Source organism: Pungitius pungitius, chromosome 21, assembly GCF_949316345.1.
Source record: "Pungitius pungitius chromosome 21, fPunPun2.1, whole genome shotgun sequence".
Classification (NCBI taxonomy): domain Eukaryota; kingdom Metazoa; phylum Chordata; class Actinopteri; order Perciformes; family Gasterosteidae; genus Pungitius; species Pungitius pungitius.
In genome coordinates this window covers 1,187,970-1,200,591 of record NC_084920.1, presented here as the reverse complement: position 1 = coordinate 1,200,591, position 12,622 = coordinate 1,187,970, and the positions used below count along the sequence as shown (strand labels likewise).

General features: G+C 44.1%; 2 protein-coding genes and 1 long non-coding RNA gene across 3 annotated transcripts in view; 1 reads left to right on the top strand and 2 right to left on the bottom strand.

The window, feature by feature from the left end:
• Positions 1 to 863: 863 nt before the first annotated feature.
• On the bottom strand, positions 864 to 4,217 carry nptx2b (neuronal pentraxin IIb). Its single transcript, XM_037462815.2, has 5 exons — positions 3,512 to 4,217; positions 2,527 to 2,746; positions 2,009 to 2,253; positions 1,742 to 1,921; positions 864 to 1,254 (listed from the first exon to the last, which is right to left on the bottom strand). The coding sequence occupies exons 1-5, from the start codon at positions 3,947 to 3,949 to the stop codon at positions 1,024 to 1,026; spliced, it is 1,314 nt and encodes a 437-aa protein (XP_037318712.2). The 5' UTR covers positions 3,950 to 4,217; the 3' UTR covers positions 864 to 1,023.
• Positions 4,218 to 4,539: 322 nt separating this feature from the next.
• Positions 4,540 to 7,532, bottom strand: LOC119213158 (uncharacterized). The gene is made up of 3 exons (XR_005119883.2): positions 7,489 to 7,532; positions 6,438 to 6,515; positions 4,540 to 5,179 (listed from the first exon to the last, which is right to left on the bottom strand). It is a non-coding gene; the product is annotated as an uncharacterized LOC119213158 (long non-coding RNA).
• A 253-nt stretch (positions 7,533 to 7,785) lies between these two features.
• trrap (transformation/transcription domain-associated protein) overlaps positions 7,786 to 12,622 on the top strand; it is a 51,493-nt gene continuing 46,656 nt past the window's right edge. Inside the window, 11 exon segments of the mRNA XM_037463644.2 lie at positions 7,786 to 7,841; positions 8,419 to 8,599; positions 9,379 to 9,428; positions 9,697 to 9,807; positions 10,008 to 10,112; positions 10,350 to 10,433; positions 10,665 to 10,721; positions 10,823 to 10,948; positions 11,433 to 11,510; positions 11,771 to 11,859; positions 12,333 to 12,429. Coding sequence (XP_037319541.2) covers positions 8,500 to 8,599; positions 9,379 to 9,428; positions 9,697 to 9,807; positions 10,008 to 10,112; positions 10,350 to 10,433; positions 10,665 to 10,721; positions 10,823 to 10,948; positions 11,433 to 11,510; positions 11,771 to 11,859; positions 12,333 to 12,429 — 897 coding nt within the window. The 5' untranslated portion in view covers positions 7,786 to 7,841; positions 8,419 to 8,499.

Sequence of the window (12,622 nt, the reverse complement as noted above, 5' to 3'; positions counted from 1 at the left end):
AGCTCACCGGAAGAACTGCCCTTTGTGTATTAAAAAAAAATGGAATTATTGATAATTACATATTAAATACTATCTAGCCTTTGTTACCTCACCAACTGGGAAAGCTGAAAGATAATTAGTGTGTATTTTATTTGAAGCTTACACTTCAGAATACACGCATCATGTTCACTCAGCTCCCCAGAGCAGGGGAGGAGCTGTCTTTTCTGCATATAGGTAAGGCGACCTCTGACCTTTGACCCTTTCTCATCTGTTAAGTATTGCTAATGCCACACAGGACACCTGTCGCCTTGGCCCGAGTCATCTGAGCCTTCGCATCCTGCTCAGCTCAGTGTGATTAACTAATGCCATTCCTGTGTCACCTCCCAGCTTCACACACACTGCTAACGACTCCATACCTTTGATTCTACACGTCAAATGGATTATAGAAGTCACAACGTAGGAATTTAATTTGCAGCAGATATTTCCTTTATTTTCCACATTGTTGTTATTGGCAAAGCAATGCATTTTAACACCTACAACATTTAATGGCACTTAGGTCTCCATAAGAAGGCCACGGTAACAGATGGACAATGCCTGATACATGTGCTAAAAACAGTAATTACATATAAAAAAAGACACTAAATAGTAGAAAACACTACACAATTGAATTTCAATTCAGAGAGTTATGATCTAACTGAAGAGACATCACAAGATTGAAGCTATGAACACATTTCAGACATGATTCCACATTTAAACCAGTTTGGGAACAAACGAAAAGGCAAAGGAAAGCTCAGTAGTTCCACTGGTGTCTTTTACGTGGATGCAAAGAGTGATGCAGAGCTATCAGAGAGGGGGGGGCGGGGGGGAGGGGGGGGGGGGGGGGGGCTGTGAGGTGACCCTTTCCAACGCTGCTGGGTTTACAGGAGGATCGCAGTACTATTGATGGTAGTAAAGTCCATGAACTGCCTCTCTCAGCGAGGGCAGGCGATTAGAAAAAACGCTGAATGGATGGAAAACAGCAGCGAATCACGTCCGCGTGGGTTTTTAGGCATTCGGCAGCCGCTCCTCACACACCTCCAGGGGCCGCTTGAACGCTCCCCTCCCGAAAACCTCCACGTTGCTCGCCAGCCAGGAAATCACGTTTCCGGGGACGTACGCGCTGCAGTTAGCCATGGACTGGACCTCCGCCGGCTTCAGAACCCGGTCCCAGATGTTGACCTGACTCAGCTCGCCCACGAAGGCCTGTCCAGCGTCGAAGCGCCCGCCCACCACGTCCTGTGAGGGGAATGAGAAAAAGGCGATGATGTCATCGACCGTTATCTTACTGAGGTGGAGAAGAAGTAATCAAGACATTTCCCCTAACATCTCCCTAATGGGACATCTTATGGTAACCATGAAATATCAGAAACACAATGTCGAGAGTTCATCCTCTGTGGAAACCAAATGATTCCACTAATAAAGATCCATTGGTCGTTTACGAAAGGACCCACTGGACATTATTTCATTTCATTTCATTTAAATGTTTAAATTGAATCTGCTGCTCGTCTATAACTGGAACAATGCCCTCAGATAAGAGCCGTCCTCAAATGCTGATTTGATCACCACAAAACATAACAGAGTGATTGATCTCATTCTCGTTCATTTTTGAATAACGAATAGATCGTTCCAGAAGGTGACCGCAGCATCTGGGGCTCAACGACGGGGCTCCAATTATTTCATTAATCGTTCTGCCACCGGCTCGCTGCTGCTGCTGCTTCCTCACCTGTTCCTGCCCCAGGATGATGACCCCCCCGGGTTTAATGGGATGCCAGGCGGCCAGGTTGTCCCCAGTTCCCAGCTTCTTCCCGTCCTGGTAAGCGTCCCACTGGCCGTCCCGTGTGGTCCAAGAGATGCAGATGTGGTGCCACCTTCCATCCCGCACCTCCAACGGCAGCTGGGCGACCTAATGGTCCACGATACGGTGTGTTCTCAGGTCATGATTCATTTTCATCATAAAACCATGAAGGCGTCGTGGATTTTGCAAACTCGCCTTGTCATTGATGAGCAACTCGATCGGGTTGTTGCCCCATTCGATCAGCACGATCTCGTTGGCTTGCCCCGGCACACCGTAGGAGAAAGGTGTGCCGATGCCCGGACTGGCACTGGACTTGATCCACATGCAGAGAGTGAACGCGTACATCTCCGGCAGGCTCTTGGTGATGCGGCCGTACAGGTAGTTGGTCCTCTGGGGAAGGCACAGCTTGAACTGCTCCGGGGACTTGAAGTCTCCTCCTCCTGGAGAGAGACATGGAGACAGAGAGAGAGAGAGAGAGATAAACATGTATCAAAACAGGGGGATAAGCGGCATCACAAAATGTCCGTGTCTGTCTCTGATTCATCAGATCCTCTCAGCTATTGTTGTCCCCTGAGTGCCTCCCTCGTCTCTTCTCCATTAGCGTAACAGAGAGAATGCTTCAAACCTTCCTCCCGTGTATCGACTCATCCTCGCTGCTGTAACGTCTCATCACAACATTTCATCTTTTAGCTACAGTTATCGTCCGTACATACCTTTCTCCAGCTCGCTGATCCTGTCCACCAGGGCGCTCAGCGTGCTCTCCGTCTTCAGCCTGTAGGCGGCCGTGGCGTTGGAGAGCATGCTCTTCTCCTCCTCCAGGCTGCTGACTTTCTTCAGGAGCTGCTTCTCCAGCTCCCTGAGGCGGCGCTGCAGCAGGTCGCGGAGCTCGCTGGGGAACGAGGCGCCGGATATGTTGGCGCGCAGATGCTGTTGCTGAGGAAGAACGGGGGAGGTCAACATGAGCAGGAAGTGCACCAAGGTGATGGAGGACATCCCCCCCACTGAGAGCTGCATCAGTCCATTGTTCTGTATCACTGACTCACAGGCCTGCAAATACAGTTATAATGTCATAATATATAAAGGTCTTCCAGTCCTGTTATTAGATTAGCTTATTTTATTCAGTTTAAACTCCCACTAAATGATCCCCACAGTCTCATAATTTACTGAGACGGTTAGTTTAACATGGGCAAAAGGTCTAGAGTCACAAATACTCAGTGCTCATTGATTTGAAAGCACTGCGGTGACAAGACAAGTAGCTGTTATAGAGGTCAGAGGTTCTAAACCTCTTTTCAGCAATGTGAAATATGTTTTCAGCCACAAAAAGAGGAAACACACATCGCTGACTCTGGGTTTTTAGCATGATGAAATAGCCTAAATATAGAATTCAGTTTATGAACTTATATATTTATTGAATATTTATTTAAATTACTTTTTTAAGCATTTGAATGGATGATCATTTTAAAAATATCTCTTTTAAATCTCACGCACCCCCTGGAGTTCCCTCACGTACCCGCAGAATCACGCATACCCTCAGAACCGCATGATTTTAGAATGTTTAAATCAGGCCGATCAAACAATCTGATTCTCACAGAAACTTTTGGTGCGTAATGATTCTCGGAAGGGCCCGCTTCAGTCAAACTGTGCCTTTACGCACGGTTTTGGCACAGATGGTACCTTGCGCAATCGGTACCGACTTACCTCCAAATTCTCCAGCCGGTCCTTGAGTCCTTGCATGGTTTTTCCAAGACTATCGATTGAGTCATTTGGATCTCTTGGAACGTCCCCCATTGTATTTTGCTTTTCTTTGCCCCAGGAAGCCCCTTTGTCGTACTTCCTGTCGTCGGTTGAGGCGCAGAGGGACAGCTTGGTGGTCAGCTCGTTGATGGTGCCTATCTGCCTGGCAATCGTTTCTTTCTGCTGTAAGATGGTCTCTCGGAGCTGCATGACGGTATTCCTGAGCTCTTCCTCCTGGCTCCCGGCGTTCAGCTCCGGTAACAGAGTCACGGGGCAACTGGAATCTCCGCTGAGGGGCACAGCCCGGCAGATGTACCGCTTCCCGTCGTCCGCCTGGCCGCTCGGTAGTTGACCGCCGCCGAGCGCGCAAACGCACAACAATCCGCACAAGAGGAACAACATGCCGGCGGCGATCCCCCCCCAAAGGGAGAGGCAAAAGGGGAGAGACACTAAACCCCAAACGCTCTCTTACCAAATCCCCTCGTGGTTTTGGTGCGTAAAAGTGTTTAAGTCGGGCTAAACTTCACGAATAACTATTTCTGCCGCGAAATGAAGACAATCCGATCATCGTGCCTCGCGCTCTAAGTCGCGTCCACTTATAGTAAGAACTATTTATGGCGCAAACAGAGCGCGCCGTGCGGTGCTGATCGGACAGCTCCGCTTACGAAAGAGGATTAGCCCTGAAAAAGGTGCCCTGCGGGCTTCGGGATTGGCTGTTCGAGGTTGACGTCACCGAGAGGCTGGCTGGACCGTTTGTCAATTTATCTGTGGAAAGTTAAACAAGCAATGACTTGTGCCAGGGCTTCATCTCTGCTGGTTCTGAGGCTGTAGGGTTCCATGATTAATGTGAAGTCAACATTCTAGACCCCCAGCACACGTGTATGAAGAAAACGACACCTTTGTTATATTTCAAAGCAATAATTGTCTCAAGATGTGTATTTATTAATGTAAAACCTTTGGATTTATATCATTTTAAAGCATGTTTGGTTTTAGAATTACAAAGAAAACAAAATTATTTGTGTAATCTGGTCAATCAGATTGTTAGCAAAAGATGGAATTTTAACAATGTAGACTGAGAGAAGCACCTGAATACTGCAAAAATAGTAATGTCAGTGATGACCTTGATTGATTGATTGATTTGAACACGGTGGCATTTGAGGTTTTGAACAAATTGAAGAGCAACACAAGACGATATCGCAGTAGACGTCGATCCTTCTGTTATCCTATTTTTGTACATTTTTCAAATTGCAATATTCTTTTACTTATTATTTACAGAGAATATTGTCACCATGACGAATAATGAATTAACTTAAAGCTGGCTCATGAACCCCTGGAACACAATCATCCTGATCATCCCAGTTTCACACCAAGATTCAGACAAAGTTCTAGCCGTCAAAAAACGTGACGAATCATTACGAAAGCAGGTGAGTCTCTCCAGTGAACGGAAGCAGTGCAGAAACAGGAGGGGGTGGTAAACAATTAGCGACGGCTGCCTGGCTGTGGAAGGTCAATAAAGCGTGCGGTGCAGACAGGAAGACCGACGACTGTGCTTTGAACATGTGTGCAGCCACGCTTCCAATCACAGCCGCTCATCCTGGGAGTTCATCCTATGACGGTGTCCACCGTGCTGTGCTTTAATCAACAAGCACAAGTTTGTAAAAACAGCAAGGAACGCTCATTTGCTATAAATTAACAATCAGGTAGAATCGTAAAAAGGAAACGTGAGTGGAGCGCATTGAGGGTTATTAAGGTGAGCAGATTTCACATCAATGCAGCAGGTCAACAGCATGAAACCCCGACTGGACGCCATCAGGAAGTCCATCAGGTTTGACCCGTTGAAAGTATAAATGGAAAAACAATTTTACAATCACCCCAAAAATGTTTTGAACTGCAATACTAAATGAGATTCTTATTTTCAATCCTTGTTGGTTTTGGTACATTTGAAAGGAAAATAAATGAAAACTTTAGATCTGTGGCTGCTTGCTGATGAATGATGTCTGGATCTGGTTTTAAAATCTCAAAATGCAACAGTTTTTATTTTACGCATGTTTGCAAGACAAACATTTTCACACAATCGCACATAAATGCCATTAATGGCAATATTCAATATGTGCTTTTATCTTCAGAATATCACTGTGGTGATTTGAAGAAAGGAAGAATGAAGAATGATGGCAGGAAGAAGCAGGATTGACCATCAACACCTTCAGTCGCTTTCCGAAGCCGTGCGATCCGGTTCAATCATCAGTGCAAGACTCGCCCCGTTAAACCCAGTGTGATTTACTGTGACATCACACCTTTCTTCTGCTTACCAGGTGATAAAGACAAAAGTTACCCGCCCAATTCACACTCCAGATGATTAGAAAACAGCCGGGAAGTCGAGGGATACACTGGATGAGACATATTCACATATGGTAGACTATCTGCTCTGAGTCTTTTACTCATCTGTTGATTGGCCTGGTTCACAGAGAACATGTCCTCTATGGAGAGAAAGAGTTCGTACACATGAGACCTTTAGATGCATGAATAGATTTCCAGTCTATTGTTGATTCCGTCTCAAGCAAAGTGCTCTTCTTTTCTATCTGAGGAATAATGATGCAGGGTGATGTGGTTTCATCATCAGGGCATCAGCAGACGCAGCCCTGAACCCCCCCCCCCCTCCCCCATAAATCTAATGGACACATGAGTGGTTTTTGGAAAGCTGGAGAACGAGTGTGTCATCCCCTCTCTCCTCTCAGAATAAAGCCTCCGTCACCCAAAAAAGAGAGAAAAGAAGGCACTAATGAAACGAATGGGACAGCGCAATAACCCTGAGACAAACATCCTTTAGCAGATCATTATGTTGAGGGAACACAGAGCGAGAATGAAAATGTCACGTTGCATGTCACATTACCTCATGAATTCTTCATGACATTAACTTAAAGGAATATCTCGGCCTCTTGCCCGTGGTTTTGCTTGATGGAAAAGGAGGCTGTGAAGGAGAGAATTATGAATACAAATCCATTAGTAAAGCATGTGGGCAGGAGACAGGCCACGCTAGATAATGACCATCTACAACGCTTTAGAGAATCGGACACCTTTTCTGAAAGAGAGAGACACACTAAGCAACTTAGTATGGTGACATTAAACGTTTAGCTAAAACCTTTAAAAATATGGTGAAAGGTGATAAGCTGTGACTTTAGATCAGAGAGTCAGATATTTACACATAGAAACAACAAAACGCATGAAAGGAGGTAAAGAAAACTGTTTAAAGGATCAGTGAAAACCACAACAGCCTTACATATATATTACAATCGCCCTTACATCTTTTTTTGTAAAGATTATGCCATATTTTCAGCACTTCATGCCAACCTCAATTAGGCTGTGTTTGTCCACTTCAAGAAATGAAAAACAGTTTGGTGTTTTGTTGCGCATAAAAATAAAAAAGCCATTATTTGACTTTGAGCACAGAAGTTTCCAAGTGCTCCTTCCTTAGGCTGCCATCTTCTGGTCAATACAAGCCATGCCAACTGCTATAAACAATTAAAACATGAATTGACATCTGTGCCACTGTTATTCTATCGCATTTCCCTTGTAAATTCCCATTAAAATTAATATCTTTTAGGTTGCAGGTCTTAAATTGTATTTGTTAAATTATCACCATAAATTGACCATTAAAAAAGAAAGAGAAACAAAACCAAAGGGAATTGTTCACAACCTGGAAAAATTAATCTATTATTGATCTATAACATCATAAGGCTACGATATGTTTAGTTCATCAAGTAATCAATTTGAAACTGTACTCAAAATAACACTCAAACACAGGTCAAGCCTATAACATTATAAACGCAGCAGTCCCAAAATTGGCAAAACAAAGATGGTTCTACCAGAAACGGCACGAGTTGGCGTGCTTTTCAAACTGTTGCGGGACATTTGTCGCAGAGGATGCGTTCACGCACAGTTACCCGCAAAGTGACTTCCTTTGCTGAGAGTCCCGGGAGCCGGAAGACCATCGAAAACGATGGTCATACATTCACACGCTCCACTGTGTATCCTTCCGCTGGTACTAGAATAAATTACTTTGACATATAATTATTTATGATATCCATTTTACGATAAGAAACACTATTGCAACGGTCCTACACGCACATGTTTTTCATTCCAACGGTGTCACAATGCATTCGGACGTTAAAATGTAAAATATGATACCCACCACGCGGAGGGATATCACACATTTTCACCTCGTCGCAAGACCTGAGCAGCGGCGCGAGAGCGGCGGATACGGAGCGAGTCGTCGGTTCCCTCGCTGTGCTGCTGGGTGAGTACAAATTGTTATTTTCGAATAAACTTTGGTAAAATAGAATGTTTTTTTCAAAATCATCCTGTACACGAATAACTTTTAATCAGATTTGTGTTGGCGAAAGGGGGCTTTGTCACTGTTGCATATTTTAATTGAATTTTCAAGTTTGCGTTTGGTGACAAGGGATTCGCGAGCGCTTTCTTTCTTTTGAGAAAGCTAGCTCATTAGCTAACGGTTGTAAGCTTGTTCTGCACATTGATATAACACGGTGGCTCTTGCGAACGTTTTGGTCGGATGCATAAGCGCGCAGTACCGCTTAGCAAAGTAGCGGTTCCCTCTTTGATGCCGGAAAATCCGTTTTTAATTCAGAACATTTTAATGCAGGGGAGAGAATTCTTGCTAGCCGGCGCTTGTCATGATGTCATCAATGCGCGCCCACGGGAGGCATGTTTGTGACTCTGTAACCGATTTCCGAAACCCTATTTTTTCCTCTAATGCCTATTTTCTACCTACATTTTCAGCAAATATTACTTTCACGTCTTCATTTAGAGCAATGACAATGGCATCTTTTTTTTTTCTCCCGGAATTTCTGCAGGGTACATGAGATCCCAGTGAGATCTGTGCAGACTGCTGTCTGCCCCCCCGTTCCCCACAGCAGCCCGTCCCATCTGCCACCATGGCCTTCGTGCCCGCGCCCAGCCCCACAGTGGTGGACCAGACCACCCTTATGAAGAAGTACCTGCAGTTTGTGGCAGCGCTCACCGACGCCAACACACGTAGGTTCACAGACCCCGCAGGGTGTAGCTGGACATGAGTTGGCCCAGAGACGGGAAACGGGCAGAAGAAGGCCCTTAAAATGAGGCAGTTTAAAAAAAACAAAAATGTCTGTATTTAATCACATTTCTGTTTATTGGTTAATGTACATTCGTAGAGTGCATGAATGCACTTTGTGGTGAATTTGGTGTTCCCATCAAACTTTGTAAGGCGTTTAGAGCCAATGTTTTCCATTTCATCATATTTTTTTCTAACTTTGCACATGTTATTCTCTAGATTAGAGTCAGTACTATATGCATTATTAAATAGTGTAAACACAACCTATAACATTAGTTAAAATCAACGTCTTAAATATTTAGCCTTTATCAAGAAGTTATCTGCACAATAGGTCTTGTAGCATTTCCTTTTTTAATATTTTAATAATTAAAGTAGCGAATTCAAAGGACACCTGTTTCATACATATTCATTCTATCCATATAGTACACATTTTATTCTGCTTAGTGTCAGCAAAATAGATAAGATGACACTTGTGCTAAGCATGGGCGACGTGATGAGAGCGATATGCTTTAGTCCAGTCAAAGGTACGTGTGTCTGGGAGAGTGCTTGACTGTATGAGTGTGAAGACTTGAGTGATTCTTGATGTACCTTTGAACAACCTGGATGATGAAAGTAAAACTGATAAGATCTGATTGTCCTTGCTTAGCACATGAAAGCAGCCATGGGAAGTGCGTCTATAAGTCTAAGTTTGATTAATGGTGACATTCTGTCCTTCAACTTCCAGCTGATGAAACCAAGCTAAAGATGATGCAGGAGGTCAGCGAAAACTTTGAGGTAAGTTGCTTATCTTCAGCATGCTGATGAATTGTCTGGATGGGATTCATTTCAATTGTCCCCTTTGATGTATTTTAAGAATGTTAATAGATTCTGCATATGTCCAGTTCGCTAAGGATTCTTTGAGTTGTATCACAGCCAGTGAAACATGTGGTGCGTTTTTGATGGAAGGAAATAATCCTGCAACATGAAAGAGAAATCTTTTTTGAAAATCGCCCGTATACACCAAGCTACCTCATGAAATAACGTCTTGGAATTAATATTTCAGAATGTGACATCTTCGCCTCAGTACTCCACCTTCCTGGAACACATCATCCCGCGCTTCCTCACGTTTCTTCAGGATGGGGAGGTGCAATTCCTGCAAGAAAAACCCACCCAGGTATGTAGTGGGGCGCCTGTGGGTGAGTGGGGAGCGCGGTCGTCTCCCTCGTCAGAGGGGTGGCAGTTTGATGCTCGGCTAACCTGCATGTCAATGTGTCCTTGGGCAAGACACTTAACCCCAGCATTGCTCCTGTAGCTGTGACTACAGTGTGTGAACATTCTCAAAGTTATAATCCTGTACACCACCTTTTTTTTCAGCAATTGAGGAAGCTGGTGTTGGAAATCATCCACCGCATTCCAACAAATGAACACCTTCGTCCACACACCAAGAACGTCCTGTCTGTGATGTTCCGCTTCCTAGAGGTATGAGTCCCGTTCTCTGACAAAGACATATTTTATGTTTTGTCGTTTTTTTGTATTCTTCAGATCAATATTAACCAGTCAGTAGATGCTTTATATATATTTTATAAAATAGTGGGGTCACCAGTGGTGGGAAACAGGAAGAATTATCTAATGTGCAACATTCACTTTTACATGGATATTACAGTTATTGTGTCGCTGTTTGACATTCTTGTTTTTTGCGTCTTTTTTTTTACACAGATTGAAAATGAGGAAAATGTGCTGATATGCCTGCGCATCATTATTGAGCTACACAAACAGTTTCGGCCGCCAATTTCTCAGGAGGTGAGAATCATAGCCATATCTCTTGAAAGGTTATTGAGTTGTGTAATACTTTTGTAAAGAGCTTTAGATAGCTTAACTGTAGCTTATTTAGTAAATTACCTGTATTTTAAAAGCATGTTTTTTTCCAATAGGCCAGTGAGAGAGTCATTCATTATTAAAAGGAACTGAAACATTGGGATATTTTCTTTGAAGTCCTGGTTTAGCATGTTCTCCATAACCTTCTCTTCTCAGATTCATCACTTTCTGGACTTTGTGAAGCAGATTTACAAAGACCTTCCAAAAGTTGTTGTGAGTAGAACCTTCACAGCCGTTGGCTTTGCTCTCCGCTAGAAGCGCCTGGTTCCGATTTGCTCAGCCACGTGCGTGCCTTCCCACCTGTGTTCCCCCAGGCCAGGTACTTTGAGAACCCGCAGGTGATCGCGGAGAACACGGTTCCCTCCCCGGAAATGGTCGGGATGATCACGTCGGTGTTGGTCAAGGCTGCGCCTGAGAGGGAGGACAGCGAAACCCGAACAGTAAGCAGTTTGCAGGGGTTCATGTGTTTTTTACATGCAGACTGCTCTGCAGCACCGCCTGTAGCCACAGGATGGGAGTACTGCTCCACGTTGGTACGCTACGTTACAGGAGAAACCACGAAATAGAGCAAATAGTTTCCTGCAAATTTTCCGCATTGTTTTTATACCTAAACATTTTAATATTATTATGTTATTCTGTTTAACACAATGCTGAGTTTGTCTCATTAAGGGCCGCTTTAAATCTTTTTCGACCGTCATTCAGATTTTGTATTTAACAAAGAGCGTATCATCTAAATAAAAGTGACGTGTACAATTACTGACCAGCATTAAAATCACAACTCCGGGTCCACTCCTCTCGCATATCTGTCACTATCACTTGTTTTTTTTTTTAAGGGTCCAGCTATAAAAAGGTGTAGTTTAGAGTCCAGCATTCCATGTGTTTCAGTCATCCCAATTGGATTTCTCCTTTTGTTTCTGCCTCCAGCACACCATCATCCCACGGGGGTCCTTGTCTCTCAAGGTGCTGGCAGAGCTGCCTATCATCGTTGTGCTGATGTATCAGGTCAGTGACACAATCCACGCGGTTACCCCTGGTAACGTGGTCCCTCACCGGGGGGGGGGAACATGGAATAAGGGAAAAGAATTGTGTATATCTGCTTTTATCTAAAAGTGAATTTCGTTGGCATCTATCGAGAAATGAACACCTACTGAATTATTATTACTGAGTTCTTGTATTTTCCCCTCTCAAAACTATGGACCATGGTGTCTTGGAATGTATCACTGAGGCTATAATAATGCTTTTTTTCCACTCTGTCCCCTCAGTTATATAAGCTGAACATCCACAATGTTGTATCGGAGTTTGTGCCCCTCATCATGAACACCATCATGCTGCAGGTGTCTCCGCAGGCCAGGTGAGATCTGTGTGTGTGTGTGTGTGAGTGTGTGTTCCCTTTTTTAAAATGTTCATTTTTATTTGACAGCCACCTGAATGAGTTTGGGCGCGTTTAATTGGATGGCGTCTTCATAGCTTCCGAGCTTCTGACACTTTGCCTGCCAAATTTAAAACTTAAATCCATTTTGGAAAGTAAAACTAGTAGAAGTTGGCATAGCAGGAGGTGACACTTCTCGGGGTAGGACGAGACGTGTGTTAAGCAACTGAAACAGGAAGAAATGGAGCAGAGTTAATTTGGAGAGAATCCCTCTGCAGGAACAGCTGTGACTCAAACCAACGAGTCACTCATGAAGAACGAGTTCCACGTGTAGTAGACCCAAATTGTCTCTCAACCTCTATAATTGCCACCTAGTGCAGGTACACAACATCGTTAATGTCTTTGATGGGACTAACTAGCTTCAATGTGTATATCTTTTGCTTCTTCCCTTTCAGGCAACATAAGCTTTATAACAAGGAGCTGTACGCAGACTTCATTGCTGCCCAGATCAAGACTCTGTCCTTTCTAGCCTACATCATCCGAATCTACCAGGTACACCTGTGCTGACTGTGTGTTTGAATTCCATGGTTTTAACAATGCGTCCTCCTGTCGAACTCGGTGTAAAATGAACTGCCAGCAAAGCTGCCCGACAACGTGACGTGGGCGTAGTTTGTCAAGCAGACATATTGTGGAAGGATTGCATTCTGGACGTCGTGGGTGTCAGTTAATTGGCAGAAGACAACGC